This window comes from Nilaparvata lugens, chromosome 3, assembly GCF_014356525.2.
Source record: "Nilaparvata lugens isolate BPH chromosome 3, ASM1435652v1, whole genome shotgun sequence".
In the NCBI taxonomy this organism is placed as follows: Eukaryota; Metazoa; Arthropoda; class Insecta; order Hemiptera; family Delphacidae; genus Nilaparvata; species Nilaparvata lugens.
Genome location: NC_052506.1, coordinates 19,870,240 through 19,895,183, shown reverse-complemented (window position 1 = coordinate 19,895,183; position 24,944 = coordinate 19,870,240). Strand labels below are relative to the sequence as shown.

General features: G+C 34.4%; 1 protein-coding gene across 1 annotated transcript in view; it reads right to left on the bottom strand.

Moving 5' to 3' along the window:
• LOC111050859 (neuroligin-1-like) overlaps positions 1-24,944 on the bottom strand; it is a 155,450-nt gene that overhangs the window by 81,752 nt on the left and 48,754 nt on the right. Inside the window, exon 3 of the mRNA XM_039423220.1 lies at positions 11,443-11,622. Coding sequence (XP_039279154.1) covers positions 11,443-11,622 — 180 coding nt within the window. The remainder of the gene's footprint in view (positions 1-11,442; positions 11,623-24,944) is intronic.

Below are 24,944 nucleotides of genomic sequence, written 5' to 3'. Positions count from 1 at the left end.
CGTCATTCAGCGAAACTTCAAATATGAAATGCTGTTATATGGATCGTTGCAAGAGGCCGCTTACTCCGTCTTTCAGCCGAGTTTTGTGAATATTAAATAGTTTAGTTATGGATTGAAGGCCGGCCGGGCGCTTTCCATGGCAGCAATCAAGTTTCGGCATTGGACGGATGACGTAATCAAGAGGAAAAAACTTTTTTCCTGACTTGTAATCTCGGAACTGTAGTTTGCCGAATGTTACGCTGCTAGCTCTGCTTTGATCCCAACTCGTTTTCTCCTTGCAACTTTTCGTTTCTCTTTCGTTCTCCACTTAATTGTTTTTTCCTTGCAACTTTTCATTCTCGACCAACATTTACGCTTCAAGTGTCTTGGAGTCGGAATCGAAACGTTCCAGCTTAGTGGAATAAACGGAAAAATTAAATTGGAAATAGTACTCCTATCTCTGCTGCGGAAATAAGATGATTTGATTGTATCCACTCGTTATTAGTTTTTCAAGAGGTCAACAGAAAGCTCATTCCAACTCTACATATCTCAGTGTATACCCAAAGAGGAAAATAATTCTGTCTGAAATTTGAGTCTTGAGAATATTCACAACAGTTGAAACGTGTAAATGTAAATGTGAATTAAGTGCTTTATCATTTTAACACTTTTATTAAGTGATAGAAATCAGAAAACATTCCGATTATTTTAATCATCCTTTGTTTGAGCCAAAGTTGAAATGCGAGTCAACAAATCGTTGAGTTTTCACAAACGAGATATCATCGTCTATTCCAGTTAATTGTGAGGCTTTCAGTTGACTCATTTGTTTTCAAAGAAAGCTGCAATGAATCACCACCTTATCACCTCCATTATTACAATCATCACTATATCACTCAAATTATGCCATTTGTCCAATGACTCTCTAAATATACTGCGAGCTATTCTAGATAATATACGGAAAATAATTTTAAAAATATTACAACACACAATAGTAACGATATTAAGAATCATTTAAACATTCATGATGAAGAAAATAATGTCCAATAATTCAGGTCACCATCACATCATCATCTTTCCAGCAATGATAGACTTTATACTTTTTGGACTATAGTGTATGCATAAAAATTCGGGAATGGAACAGTTTTGGGCTGTGCCTGTTGGTCCTTCCCCAATCAATTTCATGAATTTCGTTCAGTGTATCATTGAATAAATAAATGAATAACGACAAATATATGAGATTTTCATCATTGAATTGAAAATGCCCTTCATGAATCTTTTTAAGGAGAGATAACTATTCTTTCAATGTTGAGCTATATTCAGGTACTCGATTCTTCCATTTGGAAGAATAGCTTATGAATTTTGTATAATGTTGAACTGTAATCACAGAGAAGCTAGACGATTAATTATAAAATTCATATTTCCAATAATTCACTCATTATTTTCATGTAATATTGATGAACACTCAATGAAAAGTCACATTCTGCACTATTAAAGACGATCGACTAACGAATTGCGTTGGAAAGTAGACTTGTTAAGCTGGCAATTACACAGTCACATGATTTAATTCGAAAAACACGTAAAGTTGATGACGAACACTTTGATGAAGTCAAAAAACATTGTTTTCCGCCCTAGACGGCTGACGACTGGCGTACGCTTGTTTGTTCAAGATAATGACTGCTGGCTGCAGCCAAGCGACTCTGTCTCCGCTTCTCAAAAGGTTTTATTCGGACTTCTTATTTGCATGGGGGAATGAGTAATTGAATTTTGAATGCGCTCCTTTGAAATAGCCTCGTCACTCGTGAAAGCATTGCCAGCTGCGGAATGAAGTTCTCCAGCTTTCAGGCATCGATCAGGGCTCAACAACTGCTGATTAACAAACAGAATACGTTCTGTCGTTATAATAATAATAATATTGTAACTACTCTCGGCCCTGCCTATGGCCTCAGCTGTATTTTTTTGGTGTATTCTGTAGATGTACCTCCTGTTGGATCCTATGAAAGTATTTTTCATGTTTATGTACTCTTTAGTAAGTTAGTACGTACATGTACTTTTTGGCGAGTTCTGCAAATTCATTTGATAGATGTATGTGGTATTGTATTCTACGGATCTATTTTTTATTTTATCCTGTAGATGTATTTGATATTGTTTCCTGTACATATATTTTGCTCTGCATCATATTTTGTCTTATATACTTGAAGTGCGATTGTATTGGTATTTGATTCATTTAACTTCATATTATATGCGATTTTGTAATGTATTGTGTATAGTATCCTATGGATCTTACTCGTGATAGATTCCGTGGATGAATTCTAGTAGGCCTATATAATCTGATAGTTTTAGGCTATCATTATAAATATTACTAGGTTTTTATAGCTCTTTGAAGCACTACTTTTCATAACTGAATTTGCCTGAATTTTTATGTAATTGATTAGTCAATCGAATCGAAGTACTGGATTTCATTTATGAAACTAAGAATGTGGAAATCTGAAATTTCATAGAAGAACAACAATAATACAGAGTACATGCATGGCTCGGGTTTGACATAGTTTCGGGAAAGTTTCATCAAGAAGAATGCCCAAAAAGTGACAGAGAGATCTTCTTTATGCCAGCGGGACGCATGATTCAAATGCAAGTGTGATTTACAGAGGCAGTGAACAAAGTTGAACAATGTGGAACTACAGGAGTTCGCTCCAGAAAGTTTATAGGTGCTGAAAAAACGTTGATGCTTTGTAATGACAATAGCAGCAAATGTATTGTGAAATGTTTACGAGCACAGGGTGCTTGTGACGGGGAAGAGATAAATCTAGTCGCGGATAATGAAACAATGGTGAGGAGGTGACCCGATTTCGGATCAAGTTGGATTAAATGCAAGCGTCATCCCACCCGGCATGACACAATTGATTCTATAGCCGCCAGTGCAAACGATATTCATCCGGTTTCATTGATATTTTTCATTTTCACCCTTGTGATAGGCTTGAAACTCTCATAGACAAAGTAATAACAGCTTGAATCAGCATCGTTCAAAACTGTATGCGATTGCCAATTTATAATTCTATTTTCCACTATCCAATCAGCTAGCTTTCAAACGGCAACAGTTTTCCTCCCATTGACGATTCCAAAAGCAAAAACTCCAGGAAATCGTTTTTGGTTCACCGTGTATCATTCAATATCATGTTCACTCATCTGACTTGCCATCGAAAATGTTTGCATTCTACCCAGCACAATAATTATATGATGAATGGAGCTCCATCCATTCTATCAAATTCGTCATAACTTCTATCATAATATGGATGTATACTTGTACAATATGAAATCTTTAGCAGCTGATTGATTTATGATTCTCCTGTTCACCTGCGAACAATAGTTTTGACCAATAAATAGTAAGGATTGCCGATTCTTTAAACTTAACTAATTGTTGAACATGAACTAAACATCAGTTGGGTTAAATTGATCGGTCCCAGGTGACAACCAATATATATTTGATTATATTTTTGACTTCTTATTGATCTCTTCTGTGGCTCCTTGACTATCCATGTCATGTTTTGTAGTATATTGGGGATATGAGTGTAACCTTTCCAGTACAGGTTATGTATACGCTATTGAATATGAACTTTCTCATGTTTCAAATAAATAATGATACTAATATTGTGGAGCCTATTGATTATTGAGAGATAATGCATTAATTATTAACCCCGATAATAGACCCCTTAAAATAAGTATCATGGAATGGAAGAAAGTGATCAATCATTCATTATTCGAAGATAAAAATCATTATTATAAATCTTGATTCTCATGATAAGTCCCTTCCCTGGGTACAGAGGATTGTGAGAAATCTCATCCATCCTCATAAATTATGACAAATCATGCTTATTCCATTCGTTTATCATCCTGATTCCAAGGGCTTACAATCTCCTTCGAGTATTCCAGATAATAATGCATCATCATCCAATATTGAAAGAAGTAGCCGAAGAAAATCTCTTTGAAGAAGCTGGATGTTGTTTTCCACGTCCCAAAAGTCACCGAGTCTGAATAATCCCAAGTTGTACCTGGAAATTCAAAGCCGACTGGAGCTTTGTCGGGATGTTGACATATTGATGAGCCTTATTATGAGTTGAAAGCTCTTTCCTGTTAACGGTGAACCTACTCCGCTCTTGAATTGCCGGCAGAAATAGTGTAAGTGGCTTGTCTCAGCATTGTGAAAAAGGCAGGCTGCACTTTTGCGTCGGATGTTTTACTATTGGAGCGACACACTCCACATCCATGGAGCGGCTTTCAACTTGGAGTCCATTTGGAGCCCAAAGGCTAGTCGCTCCGCCATCTCACCCAGGGGACAAATTTCCACTTTCAACTGCACTACTTTCGCTTCATTTGTTTCCACCGTCCCTATTCAGCCGAGTTTTTGAAATCGTTTTCTATTTCTTTGAGTTTCACTACTCTGATACCTCCGGCACTTTGTGGCTTACTTTCTCTTCTGTTTTTTCTCCTCAACTTGCTGTTCACTCCACGTTCCACTAATTGAGAAAAACATAAGCCAGTACTTCAATCTTGAGTCTGAAGAGATTTCTTTGTTTCTTGATAATGTTAGAGAGAGCATAGATTGCAATAAAACCTGTGAAATAATACGATAAAATGATTAAACAAATTGAGCTGATGTTGTATATATGAATATAAATCTGTGCAACTTCAACTTGTTAGAGGCATTCTCACTTCCAGATTGGTTTTACCAGGAAAATACAAATAATTATTCAAATATTGATACTATACCATCAATATTGTGCATTTCCAGAGAATTGAACCGATTAGTACTCGAGTGAAGGAATGAGTTTTGCGGTTAGCGTTCAGTCTAATTCTCTAGAACGGGTGGGTGGCAGTTGCTTGTAGTTCCCTCTGATTCTCCTCTGAGTCAAAAGACATCGAGCCCTAATACTTTCATGTGCATTTGTTCAGGAATCGAGCTCCAATCGATACTTCGAAAGATTTAAAGAAAATTAAATGGAGAATTCTACGAACTCTATAATATGGAGAGAATATTATATAAACCATGAAGAAATACTACAATATTCTTCATCGAATACCATTGATTGGATTCATTGTTAGAGGAAGTGACTAATTTAAGTGAAAAAAATGAGTGAAAGATTCACAGAAAAGAAAATTGATTCAATCATGATATACTAGTTACTGGATAGTTCAATTGAAACACTAATCATTTCTGGTTAATGGTAATATTGTCCGTAAAATTTTGCAATTTGTCATTCCCATCCCAAAAATGAATACTATCTCATAAAATATCAAATCGATTTCATCCTCTGATATTTTTATTTTCATCAATGTGCTAATGGTATTGTTTTTTTTTGGATAGGTTAATAATGGAGAATTTTGTTCCTCCACTTCGCAATATGAGCCGATCATATACCTATAATTAAATTTTAAGTGATCAATAATTATTTTGATTGAATCAATCACGATGATCCGTCCTGTCAAACAAACTCAATTTGAACAATCAGCCTTGAGCATGGACGAATCTGTCAGTCATGAAGATATAATGTTTGTCAATAAATGAATGTCACTTTGAGAGTGGGCAAATAACATTAACATCAAAGATCTGATGATATCCTATGTCAGTTGCAAGGACTTGTATTTCAATTGACACTTAAAATAATTATTCCCTCACCAATAATCTATTTCAAAGGTGTATAAAGCTGGTATTGTATTCGTACTCAAATTAAATGAGACGCAATGGAAATATTTTCCGCATGTAGAAATAACAGTGATTGTAAGCCTTTGATGTGGCTGTTTGAATATTCAAATGTTCTCGAGATATTGAAAACCAACCGTCCGACATTTATGAGAGCTATTTGAATAAAAGCTTGTTAATATATAGCTTGCTGGCTCATAGGAGAGCTGGTTCGTACAAGCACATGATTTACCTCCAGGGGAAAAAGCGTGATCACAAAAAGCTCCGCGCATAAAAATCAGTTCATTTGAAATACGAATACAATGCTGACCCATGACTAATGTCGGTGCACTGCAAGTTCAGGCCTTTAATAAACTGCACATATTTCAACATCATACCGTAACTCATCCAACATTCCGGATCTCTCATAAGAGAGAGACATGCAATATGAGGTATGCCATGGAAAATACTCCAGATCTTCAGGTTCACCGATCTATTATTATGTGGATCACTTACTCAATTCTATCAGTCAATGAGAATGAAGTTAATACAATCTTGCAATGGAAATATGATGGAACTTGGTTTTATAAAGAATAGAATAGAATAGAATAGAATGACGCAGTCGGCCCTCTCTTACACTTAACCCTCTAATACACTACACACTCAGCTTCAAAGTAATGATAACAATACAATACAATACACTTTATAAAGCTGATAATCAATATGATTGAATGTAAGAATGATATGAAATGTGATAGCCAAGGAGTATAAACGAGCAAACGCAGATGAGTTGAATTTTTTCAATATTGGATGTTCTACCATGTTCAAGGTTTAAGCTCCACTACCAATAATCAGAACCTTCTGAACAGGTTCTCTATAGGAGAAATAAGACATGGAGAAAAATTAGATGTGTTAATAAAATGACGGAGATGACCTCAAAACGTCTGTTAGTTGAAGTGTTTTCCTATCAATAAGAAGAATCTGAAAGACAGGGCTATAAGATTGAATGTTGTAGCCCGACATTAGTCAACAGAATAGCACATTCATTCTGTATATATTATTCTCTGGAAGATGAAATTTAACAGAAACGTGTGTGTAATCTTGTTATCATTACTTTGAACCTAATATCCCCTCTTCTTGAAGAGTGTAACAGAAAAACGTGAATAAACGAAAAATAGTATTAATATTTCTCCTCACTTTAAGGTTCAGGTCTATTGATTATGAACCGTTTCCGGTACTTGTCATCCCTCGGCCTTTCTACATCTCTTTTCCCAGTTGGTGTATCATATTGAGCTTCAAAAGTAATTCTCCCTGAATACATCCTATTTGAATGATTACATAATTTTCTCATATTTTGTGTAGTTCTCTTGTGTACTGGTGTTACAGACAAAGTCATTCTTATTTCATTATTTCTGGAAAATAATTTTGTGACAGTTGACTCTAGAATTCAATAAATTTCACAAATATTCTCAAGTTGAAGTCCCTTTTACGATTTCCACAAGGAAAGTTATTTCTGCCCAAACACTCCGAGAATATCAGCCATATTATTTACAGTTCAAGATTTTATCCAATTTCCATGGATTACTTCTTAATAACGTTCATAGAATGATAAACCATGTCAATAATCATAGCCAGTCATGTTTTTGTTCCATCAATGACTTCCCAATAAATATGTAAAGGAAATGTTTTCAATGAGACAACGAGCAACGGAGTAATTTAAACACGGAGAACATTATAGGAAATAATTGATCGAGCGAACGAGCGAAGTGAGGTCTAAGATTCAAGTCGACGGTTTTGTATTTCTCTTTATGTTAAATTTTTATATGTTGCGCTTCTACGCTTTTTAAATTGCGTGTCGACGTATATACAAGGTTTTTGGAAGTTTTGAATTCTAAGGATAATATAAAAGGGGAAAGGAGCCTCCTTCATACGACAATATTAGAGCATGAATCAGACTATAGAAATATTCATTATAAATCAGCTGTCGAGTGGCTTATAAATTGCATGCCATGACGCATGCAATGCAATATCTCAAACGTAACTTTGTGAAAAATCAGCTGCTGTGTGGACTATTAATTGCATACCTCATTGAATGCAATTTTATGCACTATTAGATGGACTATTGGTTGCAGGCTGCAGGTTGCAGACACATGCAACTAAAATAACTAAAATAGCATAGTATTGTCTCTCGACCTTTCTGTGCTTTGAACTCGGGCTGTCCTGTTGTCAGCATGTCTTAAAGTAGATAAGCTTTCGATGTTAGTATTTTTGATACAGCAATCCCAACAGAAATTAGCCGTTTTCACACCGATATCTCGCCGACACGACATACAGACAGGATTTACTCTGATGGACAGTATAAGAGGAGGCTGTGTTTTATAACTGGGCGATGTCTATTGTTCACAGAACTACTAGTAATTTGAAATTTCAATGCCAGTTCAGGTTCACATCGACAGAGAAAAATAAAATATATATATGTCTTGCACATTTGGCATTGTAACCTGTGGCACTGAGGAAAGAAATAGTATATTTTGTACCTAGGGCCGAAAATGAGACTTTTCTGGATCGAAATCGGTTTTCAAGTCCGAGGCCGTAGGCCGAGGACTAGAAAAGATTGAGAGCCAGAAAAACATTTTTGCCCATGGTGAGAACGTTATTTTTCGCCACACAGAAAAATAAACAATATAATAATATATGAGAATAATAATTGTCTATCATAAGCACTTCCGAAAGCAAAAAGGGTAAGGTCATAGCTCTAGCAAATCTGAGGTAATCTGAATATCAAGAAATTGTCCAAGTATTTTTATTTTTTATTCTGATTTGTCTAGAAGATTATGTTCAATTATGTAAGAGGTTGAGTTTATACTTTTTATTCTTCCAAATTACAATAAGATGATATTATTATAAATGTTTTAATTATTGCATGATAAACACAAATAATGAAAAGTTTTTGATCAGCACACTTTAGCACACTTGAAATTTGGCCAATCTGAATGTCAACGGAAGTTCAGGTTAGAAGTTCTATCCTACTCTGGAAATCGAATTATTTGAATAGTTTATAATATATATCTTATCTGTATTTTATTCATCCAAATAAAATGATAGTATATTATTGCAGAATACTTTATTGAATTCTAGAAGCATAGAATGATTCCGTTTATCCACCATGTTCCGTGATAAACGCTGTAACTAGGAGGTTTGAGGTTAGATTCTATTATACTCTGAAAATTGAATTTGAATAGTTTATAATATCTCATCTGTATTTCATTCATCCAAATAAAATGATAGTATCTTATTGCAAAAACTTTATTCAATTCTAGAAGCATAAACTGATTCCGTTTCATAAACTATTTTGTAAACACGTTCACATCAAATCAGAATCATCTGACTTCAAGGTTATTTTACAGCCCTAGGGCCGTAAAAATTTTACCGGCCTGGTCAGAAAACAATCACTTTCGGTCTCCATATGACGCACGTAAACCAGCTCATTACATCCAAGTGGGGCGAAAACAGTTTTTTATATTCCTGCAAGCCGTATGACGATGCATACGAGAAAAATGATGAGAAGAGTTGGTGTAATCCGGGTTGCATAATCTACTCCTTCAAAAAAAGTTCAGTCGCATTGTACAGTACAACACTATACTCTGATTTTTGCTGGTGTCACCTGTCTATTCGATATTGTGATTCTATCCTATTGCAACTATATTTGCGAACAAATCGCTGACAGTGACAAGAACTGAAAGACTGAAATGATGAGGTACGGTAAAAACAATCAATTTGAAATTTTAAGTTGAGTACCGGTATTATATTAAGCGAGCAATTTCTGTAATTATATATCTGGTTATTTTTATATCTGTTTATTTTTATATCTGGTTATTTTTATATCTGGCTATTTATATATCTGGTTATTTATGTTCTACGGATCACGGAAATGGCTCTAACGATTTTCACGAAATTTGGAACATAGTAGGTTTATGATATAAAGGTTCGATTGCACTAGGTCTCATTCTTTGGAAAACTCGCTGGACGATATTAAAAGGACATCCTTGGAAAACAGATGATAATTTCGTCGTCTCTCGATAACAGTAAATGCGTGTGCCTGTGTAGGAGAAGAACAGAATTATTTCCAGCTGTGTAATCATAATCAATCAGCTAAAAATTTTATCTAGCATATTTGCGAACAAATCGCTGACAGTGACAAGAACTGAAAGACTGAAATGATGAGGTACGGTAAAACAATCAATTTGAAATTTTAAGTTGAGTACCGGTATTATATTAAGCGAGCAATTTCTGTATTTATATATCTGGTTATTTTTATATCTGGTTATTTTTATATCTGGTTATTTTTATATCTGGCTATTTATATATCTGGTTATTTATGTTCTACGGATCACGGAAATGGCTCTAACGATTTTCACGAAATTTGGAACATAGTAGGTTTATGATATAAAGGTTCGATTGCACTAGGTCTCATTCTTTGGAAAACTCGCTGGACGATATTAAAAGGACATCCTTGGAAAACAGATGATAATTTCGTCGTCTCTCGATAACAGTAAATGCGTGTGCCTGTGTAGGAGAAGAACAGAATTATTTCCAGCTGTGTAATCATAATCAATCAGCTAAAAATTTTATCTAGCTAGATAATTTGATCGATTTGATCAACATAATCTAATTTGTTGAAATGACTGGTAATCCTCCTAAACTAAAGTATATCATAATCCTCAAAGTTGATCATTATTTGACAATTTTAAGTGATTAGTGAGTGTTATTTTGTTATTCAATTTGTTTTGTATATGATCTAAATTGAAAAATTTTTGTTTTCAAATGTAAGAACAGAAAATTGAACCTGAATTCAAGTGTATGGAACATAACCTACTTTCTGGACTATTTATAAAGTATAAATCAAAATTCGGAAAAGAAACAGTTGTGGGTTGTACCTCCTCAATCATTTTAAAGAATTGTGTTCGGTTTATCAGAAGTCAATAAATAAATAACGAGTGAAGCTCGATGCCCCGATATTAATAGTAATTAATGTCGGGGGACCGAGCTTTGCTCTGGAGTGTAAATGCATAAAAAAAATTGAATTAAATGCATAAAACGAAAGATTGAATTAAAAGTTTATATTTATTTATTCATTTTCTCACCTAGATAAAAAATATTATATATATATATATATATATTATATATATATATATATATATATATATATATATATATTATATATATATATATATATATATTATTTAATATATTGTATATATTATATATATATATATTATATATATATATTATATATATATATATCAAATAATATATTTCTTGATAGCTTAACCTAGATTTTGATTTGGACTGTAGTATAAATTTGAAAAGGGGCAGTTTTGGCCATAAGCCTGTTGTGCCTCCTCATTATAAATGTAAAAATAATTGTACGACTGAGAAAATGAATATAAACTATAAATTCAATCTTTCGTTACAAATTGTCTATGCTTTTACACTCCACAGCAGAGCTCGGTCCCCCGATATTTGAATGCTAAGTATGGAAAGTGAGATCAAAGGGAATCGAAATACGAATTGAATGCAATATGAGCATTGAGTGATGTGAAAACGCATTCTGAAACCGTTCCAGTATGGAATAACAAACTGTAGAATAACTAAGACTATTCCACCAAAAGATAATTGAAACTATTTAGTAATATTGTAATTGAAGAAAACCCGTATTTAATATAATATTCATCACTAATGTATTGTTTTCTCTATCCCAAAAAATGAACGACCTTGACAGAATTACCTACCTCTGGCTGATGCAGAGAGAAGAAGCAGATTGGCAATTGCGGCCCCCGTCCCCTGCCCCATGAGAGTGGTCCGCGCCGGGTCCCCCCCGAACGCAGCGATGTTGTGCTTGATCCACCGCAGAGCTGCCTCCACATCGCTCTGGGCGGCGCTGCGCTCGCTCTGATCCCTTTTCAGGAAACCTGTCAAGTAGAATCATAACTTGCAATCACCCGACATAAATCATCAAATGTATCATACCTATTGTAACTCATAATATATGCCACATTATTACAAACACAGGAGAGTTGAGATGAATACAGAATACAGAATAATTATAGTTGCAAAAGTATAGAATTTTTTTAACATCCTATATGGAATTATCCTAGAGTGAGGCCCACGTTAAAATGACAGTGGAGGAAAATAGAAAGCAGCGAAGCCAATTCTCTGGTTTAGGATATCAGGGAAATTGGGATATCTGCACTGATCTTTCTTTGGCCAGTCTCAGCCCTAATAACTCGCCAGGCTGCCTTACATCTGTTTGATGACTCATTGATTGCCTTGTCATTTGCACAAATTTTTGCTTGTCTGATTGCTAAATTATATTTCGTTTTGAATTTGTTGAATCTGATTTTATCTTCTATATTGAGGTAAGTTTCCATCTGTCATAGAGACACAACAGTTGATAGGACATTACTAGCTTCGCGTGGGTCAATATTCATATTTTTTGAATTATCATCTCATTGTGATATAATTTGGATATCGAAGAATACCAGATATGTGTTTATACGACCGGTTATCACCTAGACCTGCTACTAACAATGAAACGAAAGCTAGTCTTTGACCGCCGATATATGCTTATATCGAAGACGACGCTTATCAATTCAAAGAGCAGCTCTAGATGAATGATGCATGTTCGTATTCACCTCTATGAATGTATCCACATTATAGTTGATTCATATTCTCAATACCGCTCTTTGTGGACGAATTTGTTGAAAAATACCAATTGAATAACATAATCATGCTCATTTGCCCAATTACTCATTTGTATTGTCATCTAACTCAATTTCGAGTGACAATTTTGAATATCAATTCAGCTACTGTCAAAATGATAAATATTTTAGTTCAATCTGGGATAGGCCAGCATCAGGTAAATCCAGGCAGCTAGTCATATTATGTGTCATAAAATTGAGATGTAATACAAATTTGATGAGCAAGAAATACTTTTCATAATCAGTCATGTGAAGTAGGTAATCGAGGAGAGGGGGTGAAAATGTTATAGCTATGATCTTCCGAGCGTGATAAAAAAATTGGAGATTAACAAGAAGTGAGTAACATGATCTGTGTCCACAGAAAAAGTGAATGTAAGAGAAGATCAAAAAAGGCCTGATCATTTTGAGCAGCGGGATTGAAAAGGATGTGAAGAGATGAAATGCTGGTGAGCTAGTGGAAGTGATGGAGTAGCTTGAAGCTCGTTCAAAGCCTTCGAAAAGCCTGCTATAGACCTCCAGCTACAATTGTGCATCATAATCCAGTTAGGAGAAGAATGGCCTGAAGTCTTGCAAGTCACAGTCGACTCAGGCTCAAAGAATGTGACTTCGAAGAAAGTATGAAATCATCAATATCTCCTCCTTCAATATGCAAAAAAGTACTCTAAAGAGATCAGTAGATCGCATAACGGATGAGAAAGTGAAAAGGAGGGTTTTGCACTAGAATTATTGAGATGAAGTATTTTTTCGAGCAGAACAGATGCAAGAGATTTTTCTCTTCCTGAAATATATAATTTCCATTCAAATCCATATTTTGAGTCATTGTTAAAATTCGAAATGTACATCCACGAGTAAAATTGTATGAGTTTTCTAAGATATCATTGCAAGTAACATTGTTGTAGTCCGCTGACATAATCCAGTATCTAGTTATCTCTTGATCCTCGTAAGTATTCTTTTGGGTTATCATTTTCGATATATAATATTTTCACTCGATGTAGCCTATTCTTGGCTCTGAGATGGATGTACGTTCACTCAAAATGTATTGGGAATCACTGGAATCCATACTTCTGAGGTGAAATAACTGTTCATATCGATAAAATAATACGGAGAAAATACTTTTCCAATAAACATCATTTTTTAATATGCAAAATTCATACAATTTTTAATATACTGATTCATCATGATGAAGTGGATATATAGATGCACAGTTTGTATCTAGGTTAGGTTATAATACATATTAATGAAACCTTGAAACCATCTACTCATATCCCTCGGGTTATGACATAGACATGTTACATAGACACCTGAACCGTTTGGATGCGTCAACTGGTTTGCAAGGAATGTGTATCTCCATGATGGTTCAAATGTAGATTACAAACTACGACATTCGACAACTCATATAATACCATCGAGAAAATGAGTTTTAAAATTGAATTGAATGTTATTGCCAGAAATCAAAGATACATAATCATTGTACAATATTGGTTGAGTATGATATAAAAATACACATCAAAACATGAGTGATACAATACCGTGTTATCAACAGCGACAAACAGTGTAAATGATGCAACAGTCACAGTATTTTTGTAAGAGTGACATTGAATTTCACATTTATTGAATGAAAAACAAGTATATTACAGATCAATGAGGGGGTCACATCGTTCAAGGATAATAGATTCGAAGTTCCTTCGCCCTATTTTAATTAGCTGAAGTAGCATTTGTCATTGAAGATATCACTGTCAGTGTGCCAGGAGCCAGGACGCATACTGGCACGAAGAAGACAAGAAGCTATCAGCGAAATTTGCGCACAGCATACTGATGAGCGGCCCGTATCCAACCTTTCAATTTCGGGCAATGAAAACACGTGGAATGCGCGCCGCCTCGTAAAAACACAATTTTCATTGTCTGAGCATGTTAATTGACTCTCCTCCAATTAAATTCCATCACCTGAGCCACGAGCAATGTGCGGGCTGCGAGACTTTTCTCATTCTGAAGAAAATATTGTGATAGAGCTGGTGGAAAATTTCTCAGCTGAAATAACACTTGAGGAGAGATTCGAATTGTGTAGTGTGCGCCGATGTAAGCTCAAATGGAGTTCCAAGGCTACTCTGTAAAACATTGAAGTAGCTCTAGTATTTTAAAATATAGTTTTCGCAAATTTCCAATTGGAACTCAGCATTTTGTGAGCATTTACCCATTCCAATTTGAAAACATCCAATCATGCAGTAACCGCTCATCCTATACTGAAATAAACTACCAAGAATCCTAGAAATGTTGTCCTTCTCATTTGTCCTCATTTTGTAAGTTATTAATCGCCTTCTCATGAATCTCACAGTTACAGCATTGCATGTTTTGAATAAATAACTTAAGAAGTAAATCTTTTTACTCAAGGAGGGACTCCTTTGTGAGATTTTCTAGCGTGATTACAACTTCACCACATCAATTAACGTGGAAATTAAAAACTCGCAGAGCTCAAACGTCTGTTTTTCGTGACTACAACCTAACAATTAAAAGCGATTTAATAATTGGAAAGAACCGTAATGAGTTTTTGTGCTTGTTCGCCCCCAATTATCCATGTTTTGAATTCAAACTGTGATTGTTGAGGAGAAGTTTTGAAAAAATAATGTTCTAACTGAATTTCTAACGTTTGTTAATGAGAGTAGCAAATTTCATAATTTTATACGTAAGTAAACACAACTACTTAGTTTTTTCCTGAAGAACCTTGGATGATTCCTATTATATTTCTTATGTATAAATGATATTCCAATGTCCATAATATCATCTTCTATGCCAAAAAGCCATTGACGAATGCACGTTAAAACTTTTTATCATATCAGCTCAACCAGCCGAAATTTGGGGAGAAATTAGTTTACTCAAAAATGATTATATTTCAGGTTCCGTAGCACAATGTTGAACTAATGATAATTCATTGAACTATTCACAATTATTATAATCATTGGAGTTCATTAATATTCCTCCTCATATCATGAAATGGAATAGTTATGCTAAATATAAGAAAAACTATTCTTATTGATGGAACTTTCTTAAGTGACTTTTGCATAGGATGAATGTTGAGTTGTATTGCTAACTAATTTCAAAAGTTGGTGGAAATTGGCCAAGAGTTGAGCTCGATTCTAAGGTCTTTCAACTTTGAAGTTCAATGTTGATACAATATTGGAGCGGGAAATTGGTATTATCAGTTTCCAATGGCAGCGTAAGGTTTGGATCGTACATCCTATTCCATCAATAAGTGAACGTTTCCTTATAGAGAAAACGGGAGACCAAGTTTCCGAATATAATTACTGCACACTGTACGTTACTCATATCATACGAAACGTAACATGAGTTGCATTAACATTCCGCATACATCGCATGAATATTAGAGTATAGGTTCATTGAATTAATAATGAATAACTGTTGAACCAGCTAACCCGAGGTATGAGACTTGTTTACAGTGCGGAGAGAATGTAACTACTCGAGGGTTGACGAGAGAATGGGAGTGATTATCTAGAAGAGTATCCTATCAATATAAGAGCTATTTCTACAACCATATTGTTAATCATATAAGAGTCAATCAACACAGAACCCCATAACAGTTGAAAAATAATTCTTCCGTTTTTAAGTCCTGGTCTGTGCTCTCATAGAGAAGTCAATATGTGGAGTAGTCTGAGAATGAACTTGATTATAAGTAATGGATATTCAACACCGCAAAATACCTTGATTCATTATTTCCTACAAAATCATTGACCGAGCGAAGTGAGGTTCAAGATTCAAATCGACGGTTTGGCATTTCTCTTAATGTTTTATATGTTTTTACTTTCCTTGCCCTATTACCATAGGTAAGGAAAGTATTGCTTTCCGAAAAAAAAATAAGGTACCCAATTTCTAAATTTCTATACGTTTCAAGGTCCCCTGAGTCCGAAAAAGGTTTTTGGTTTTTGGGTATTGGTCTGTGTGTGTGTGTGTGTGTGGTGTGTGTGTGTGTGTGTGTGTGTGTGTGTGTGTGTGTGTGTGTGTTGTGTGTGTGTGTGTGTGTGTGTGGTGTGTGTGTGTGTGTGTGTGTTGTGTGTGTGTGTGTGTGTGTGTGTGTGTGTGTGTGTGTGTTGTGTGTGTGTGTGTTGTGTGTGTGTGTGTGTGTGTGTGTGTGTGTGTGTGTGTATGAGTGTATGTGCGTCTGTGTACACGATATCTCATCTCCCAGTACGGAATGACTTGAAATTTGGAACGTATGGTCCTTACACTATAAGGATCCGACACGAACAATTTCGATGATCAAATGCAATCCAAGATGGCGGCTAAAATGGCGAAAATGTTGTCAAAAACAGGGTTTTCCGCGATTTTCCCGAAAACGGCTCCAACGATTTTGATCAAATTCATCCCTGGAATAGTCATTGATAAGTTCTATCAACTGCAACAATCTGTAAAAATTTCAGGAGCTCCGCCCCATCTATGCAAAGTTTGATTTCAGATTCTCAATTGGCAGCCTTCATATACAATTTGAATAAAAAATTTTAAGTGAAAAAGATTGAGCATGAAAATCTCTGCAATTAATGTCCAGTAACATTTTCACCTAAAATTGAAAATAAGCTTGATATTCGAGAAAATGTGATTATTCAATTGCAAACTGTTAGTTCTAATTAATCATTCACTACGAAGAGATAGCACACCTCGTGTGTTTCCAGCGTTATTGTCCTATCACCAGCTGTCTCATATCTTTGAATAGTAGATTTGAGATGCGCGAGAACACTAGCGTCAGGTGATAAATTTTCATAACGGCTAGGAAAGTTGTGTGAGTGCGCCACACCAGATTATTATGTTGTGCATTTACGGCGAAACGCGGTAATAGATTTTCATGAAATTTGACAGGTATGTTCCTTTTTAAATTGCGCGTCGACGTATATACAAGTTTTTTGGAAATTTTGCATTTCAAGGTCAATGTCAAGGTCAAGGTCAAGGTCAAGGTCAAGGTCAAGTTAAAAGGAAAAAGGAGCCTCCTCCATACGCCAATATTACCGTAAAAATCAGACTATAGAATTCATCATAAATCAGCTGCCTAGTGGACTATAATACTACCCGTTCAAAAACATCGAACATTTTGAAAATGTATCTTTCCATTAACGTTAGTAGACAGTTGACTATAATACTACCCGTTCAAAAACATCGAACATCTTGAAAATTGTATCTTTCCATCAGCGTTGTAGACAGTTACTACAGCCAGACCTGATAACAGCGCTCACACTCACATTCCGGGACCACAAGTCACGGTACGATATAGGACAGAAAGCTCTATGTTTATTTAGGATTTTTTCTAGACATTTTTAATTGATAAATTATTCATTAATACTTGAGAAAACAAAACAACAGGTCAATGTAACTCACTGAGCGCGAGGTCTACTGTTCACAGAACTACTAGTAATATACCACAACCTATACATCTATAGACCTATAATGATCCATTTTCCTATAGAATCAATCGATCGATAATCCTTCCATTGAAAACTTGAAGAGATTGAGTTCAGATAAACTTGGAAAACTTTATTCATAGATATTTATTTTTGAAATGGTTTTTGAAATCTTCTAACTATGGAGCCGATTAAATATTCGGAGTTTATGAGGAATCGGATACATACTTCAATGAATGAACAGATACAACAACACCATGAATAATTCACATCAGACTTGAATATTTGATAAGCTATTTTGGAAACTCCCTATCGTTCTCAGAGGTGATAAACAAGCTGAGACACCCTCCTTCCTACAGGAAAAGCATTGCGTTGTAATGGAGCTCTAAAATTCTGACGGGACTTTTGTGGGTTCACAAAATAAGACAGCACTGGGGAGTGCCATGTTTAGACTCATAATCCTGTCAAGACATAAAAGGTTAACCCTATGACTCTGTGCATAGCACGTTCTACGTTTCACCCGTGCTACAAAACCTGTCAACTTGTTGACTCAACAGATTTGTGGCCTTGAGGCTTGTTTATTTAATTAGCTACCCAAGAATTTAATGAATTTTCGTCCAGCCTTGCTATTCTCTCACATAATTTGGATTTGGTTTATAATGAATTAGGTTCAATCAAATTCAAAAAGGTTTGGGTAGAGGATTCATAGCTTGGTTTATGCAGGTTTGTTTCATATTGTTGAATACTCCGTCTTTGAAACCAACAAAAGCAGTTAAACTCCTAGTCATACTCATACCAGCAATGGAACATTTTTGGAGATCATCACAGTTTTCATTTTCTGAGTTTGAGCTGATTGGGACAGTAGTGCAATAAAATTCGACAGAAAACATTATACAATTAATACAAGGATACAAGTACATAATATACAAGGATACAGTAGTTATAAAATGATACAAGGATATTTGAAAGTACAAGGAAAACCTGATATCTGTTACATAAACAATACAATACAAAGGGCTATTGCAATCCCAGCTTGAATAGAACCAATGTGATACAAAATTTAAAAGTATTTGAATGATAATGTTTTCATTGTCAATGAACTATTTTATTGTAATAATTAATACTTCTGATACAAATATATGATACAGAAATGCAACGTCAGGGATATCAAGAGGGAATAGAGTCAGGCACCTCTATATTTCGCATCATCACCTCCATTAATCACAGGTTATTTAATGCTGTCTGTATATTTCGACGAAAGAGCGGTTCCTTTGCTGTTTTTTCTGAGAAAAGCGATTACTATAAGCATCGAGATTGTTTGCTTTACCATGTAGAAAACCGAGTTAAACAAATGTTTAGCAGATACTCAGTGGATGTAGCGGTCCGCAGAGAGTTCTACTTGGTCTTCCCAAGTGAAAGGAAAATATCCAGGACGATTCAAGTTGCATTTACTAGGAAGATTCATCAGAGGTAGAGTGAGAAGAGGAGCAGCAGAAAAGAAAGAAAAAGTTTAGTAGAAAATGAAAAGAGACCGCTGAAACCATCGCAGGCCGGATCTCACCCGGCCTCTCCTGGATTATTTATTTTCTTTGTAAAAACACTTCTTTTGTGCTCCAAGAATTATTCATTCCATGGCCTGTATCACGATTCTGCACCAATGTAGTGTAAGCAAACCTTATTCACAGTTTTTTCTTCTCCCAAAAGCTGAAACAGGAATCAAGTCTTCTGAAAATACTTTGTTGTTCCTAGAAAAAATACAGCCAGGTGGAAGTTTCTTTGAATAATGTAGATTCAATATACATAGGTGTCATATATTATGGTCTTCAGGGAGCATTTTTTCCTTCCCTCAAGTGGAAGCCTTATGAAATAGAATTACTCACATTTATCAGTAATATAAAAATGAGTCTAAGCTCATTCACAATCTCATTTAATTTCAGCAGCAATTCTCATTTCATTTTTGCAGATACAAAAAAAAAACTGTTCAGATTACTGTTATGATTTTAGTTTCAATTATCCAATATACACGCATGTTGCAAGTTGTTGAAAATGATTATTCCATAAGTATACAATTGATGATAATCTAGAATTTGATTTGACGTTTTTGGCTGCCTAAATTATTGAATTTCCGGATCACCCGGAAAATGTGGTCTCTGCCCAGAACTATCTTTCCCCGCCAGCATGGTATCACAGTATTATTTATTGAAAGAAATACAGATCAGTATTTGAAAATTTGATGAGACGTTCTAGTATAGCTTTGTCGAATGTTCTGTTTGATTCCATCATATTAGAATTCGGAGGATTTATAGGCAATCTGATGAAATTTATCCGGGTGTACAATGATAATACTTACACAATATTGTAACATAGTTTTGTGGGTCGAGTTAAACAGTTGGATACATGGGATTGTAGTTCTAATAACAAAGCACTGCTCAGCTGACTAGAATGATGCCTCAAAACATGCTCCATATGGAATAGTCTCAATGCAAACTCCATCGCGCGTTATTTGTAGAGCAGTCTCGCTCTACATGTGAATGAGTGCTCTAGCCTCTATAAATGGACAACGACTACTCTAAACAAACACCAGGGAATAATAACCGACACAATATTGACTCTTGTAGCTTGTGTCCTTGTTTGTTGTGATGAATAATCGGTCACTGCGTCCTTGTCTCGAATATTATTCCATTGCTGCTCTGATATTATCTGTCAGAGTTTGAACTGTATTCTATGTTACTTGCTGGAACGTTGAGATTATTGACTGCAACTCAATCGGGGTCCTATTTTATTATTAAGCTTGGTAGCTTTGTTACTTGTTTTTGTTGAGGGGAAACCTTTGACTAGATAATTGTGCTATCATTTATGGCTAGCTTTCATCCTAAGCAGCGTGAGTATTAAAGAGTAGAAATAAACAATATGGAATTATTTCATTGTCAAGATCCACCCAATGTTGATATTTTCATATTCTTCGGACATCCAACATGAGGGATATTCGAATGTGTTAGTATGGTATATGTTCAATTAATTGAAATTCCATGCATCACAATTCAATTGAACTTTACTGTAAGAATATTTTCACCAGCGTGAATTATTATCATGCATTGAAAACAACATCCGATAGATATGGGATTAGTTACGTTCAGCTTTCCAGGTGTTATCCAGGAGAATTTTCACTATTTCCAAGAGCTACCTACACAGAAATGGCAGATGGGATGCAAGAGACGACTGGAGCTGTAGAACGAACTGGCTCCTATATATAGTCTACAAAGCATTCATAATCATTATGATTCTATACAGTCCTTTTGTATCAGGCAAGAGTTAGAACCTATAAAATATTGTTGACTCGATAAAACTAAGCGGTTAAGAATATCGATCAGCTTGCATTGTTCGATAAAACTATGCTGTAATCAGCTAGTATTGTTGGTATTTTCAACATAGAGTTTATATGTCTGTAATTGAAAGTAATATTGTAATTTAATAGTAATCATTTCTGTAATTAAATAATCTAGAATGGTTGGCATTTTCAACATATAATTTATGTCTGTAATCAAATGTAATATTGTAATTCAATTGTAATTATTTCTGTAATCGAATCATTTAGAATAATTGTTGGTATTTCCAACATAGAATTTATGTCTGCGTAATTTAATGTAATATTGTAATAATTCAATTGTAATTATTTCTGTAATTGAATCATCTAGGATTGTTGGTATTTTCAACATTGAATTTATGTCTGTAGTTGAATGTAATATTTCAATTTAATTGTAATTATTTCTGTGAATCATCTAGGATTGCTGGTATCTTCAACATAGAATTTATGTCTGTGATTGAATGTTTGTGAGATTTCTGTTATTCACAGTAGTTTTACTATGTGAAAATATGTTAACTTGTTCAAATAAAACGGAAAGTAGGAAGGCAAGTGAGTTAGCCCCACTTGAGAAAACGGTTGAGTTTCTTCGAGTAACTGAATTAAATCCATCGTGGGAATTAGTCGAGGGAATTATTACTTGGGAGAGTATCTCCAGAGATTCGGCCGCAGGGCGAATGCATGAAGGGTTCAACAAACATTCCCACCCACTTAAGTAGCAAGGTTTCCATTAATAATTATTTAATGTGTGCCAAGCCTTTGACCCAACTCTGCTGACCTTCAGCCACAGGCTTGTTAGTTATTATCTTATGATGATGGAGCGCAGTGACCGAACCATAAATTCACTGGAAATCTGATCATCAAATAATTACTAAGAAGGAATAAGCGTTTCGGGAGAGAAGTAATAGAATATTTCAGATTTAGTACACGCTCTTATTTATTGGAGAAAAACAAAACATCAATATGCTTATCGGTGAAAGTTTCTCACAATGAATCATTATAATCTCCTATAATCAACTATTTCTCCATTATTTATCGATTTCTTTGAAAATTACGTTTCTCCTGTTTTAATCATTCATCATGTAAAATTTTTAGTTTCTTTCCCTCTTGAAGAGCATTAAAGAATAGTAGTTAAGTTTTAGAACGTGACTCAAGGATTCCTCTTGCGGTTTTCAGACCTTCCCCCATTATGATAAGAGCTATCATAGGGGAGAATGATTTCAGTTTCTCGTTTTTCTTGTTATATAGTTTTGGCTCCATTTCTACTCAAACTAAACAATTTCAGCAATCCTCAAGTTATTGATGAGCTAGAACTATTTTCCAATAATAACAGGGTTGAAAAATTCTGATTAATTGATTCCCAAAAAACATATATTTATCGAAGCATGAGTAACACTCTCCTTAATTCATGAATACACAGTATATATAAAATTGATGACATGTGAAATACTTCCTCCACTATAATAATTATAGTAATAATTATAATGATAACATAATGATTGAAGTAATTATATAATCCTCCTATTATATTGAGCGAGCAATTTCTGTGTATATATATATATATATATATATATATATATATATATATATATATATATATATATATATATTATATATATATATATTAATTTATTCATATGGTTATGTGGTTATATGGGTATATATTAATTTATGTTCAACGGATCTCGAAAACGGCTCTAACGATTTTCACGAAATTTGAAACAAAGTAGGTTTATGATATGAAGATTCGATTGCACTAGGTCTCAATCCTTGGATAACTCGCTGAAGGTTATTAAAAGGATAAATACGTTCTTGGAAAAACAGCTGGAAATCTTGTCGTCTGTCGATACCGTAATGGAAAAGAGTGAACGAGTGCATGTGTGTGGGATCATCCAGCTGATCTCACGAGAAGGAAAATTCAGCAAGAGAAACTTATTTTCGTTTATTTCTCTTTTTTTAGAAAACATGTTTACTTCAGAAAGTCCAGAATAGTAACTAGATGCTGTTAATGATGCATAGTATATTAACAAAATATTATAGCAAACATGGTATATCATTCTAAATCGAATTCATAGTAGTCTATATCTATTTGTAATTGATTATGTGTTCGTTTTTTGAAGTGTGAATAAATTGTTATTTTGATGAGTGATAGTAGCTTAACCTAGATTTTGATTTGGACTGTAGTATGAATTTGAAAAGGGACAGTTTTGGGCATAAGCCTGTTGTGCCTCCTCATATAACTGTAGAAATAATTGTACGACTGAGAAAATGAATAAATAAATATGAACTATAGATTCAATTTTCCCTTACAAATTTTCTATGCTTTTACACTCCAGAGCAAAGCTTGGTCCCCCGATATTGATAATTATTTTTACAGTATACATAACAAGAATACAGCATCCAACTGATAAAATTTACATTCCCAAACCAATATGGATTAGAACCCTTCTATCTGAGGATTCAATTTCAAACAATAGAGTAGTTCAATTCCTGACAATAGGTGGAGACGGTGGATAGATGATTTAATAACTAATGAAAACGACGTACTAATCACGAACATGAAACAGCAAGACTCTCTGCCTCCAAGTACTCTCTGATTGGTCGAAAATGGAAAATGTACTACGAATTATGTCTGTAGTTGGCGGAAGGTCTAGGTAATGTTCAACTACTTTCTTGAAATTTCTGCAGATGGCAATAGTGTCTGGGTAATTCTATTACTCAAATATTGATGACAACATAATAAGGATTTCCAATAGGACAAACAAGACATTTTCAGTCAAAGTTCATCATAAGTTATGAATCATCCAATTACATTACAGTACGAAGCTTATTAGCATTTATGCATTTATTGCAAAATAGTGATATTGATTCAAGTAATTAATGGAAAATGAATTGAACTAAGCAAAAATGAGAAACAATCATGACGAATCTTATCTAGTATTTACTAGAATCCCCCTAATTGTATCTGATATTGGAGTAGGTTTTAATAAAAGTTGGGTTCAATGAGAACGCTCCCAAAAATTGTTCAACTGGTCTCTAAGAATCGCCCAACGAGCGATGTTTGCAATGCTTTTTATACAACATAAAAAACTACACAAATCAAATCAAATCAAATTTATTTCCATTCAAAATACAGTTCACAAACATAAATATAAATTACATTTCATGGAAAGATTAGCATCCGCAAAGAAAGAATCTGAGCGCGGATGCGAGTTGTGCTATTTCATAAAACTAAAAAGAAATTATAATTATAATTCTATTCTAAGAACAAAAACAAAAAAATACAATATTACTTAAAATTACTTATAATTATTGGCATATTACTAAACATAAAAACAAAAGAAACCTATTGAAAAATTTCTCCCGATACAGCAATTTTTATTACTATTATTTATGTTTTATTTTGTGTGATTTTTTCTGTTTTTATTATTACTATTAGTTTTTATGTCTTATTATTACCATTTAGTTAGATTTATTACTATTTCGATTTACTATTTACTATTTCGAATCTTTCAGGCAATTAGCTTGTTTTGATAAGTGCTTCAATTGCGTTAATATAGAGATACTTGGTGGATGAACAGTTGATGCTCTGTTCTCCTAAAGCTCTCCAATAGTTCATAGTGAGTTGATAACTACAATATTATATTGACGCCAATGACTAATCTAGAGATTATCCACCAATCTATTAAGCTGAAGCAGCAAAGTTGGCAGTTTTGTCAACAGCATTTAAGTCCATAATGCTTGGGAAACACGTGTAGTGTATGATGGGTGCG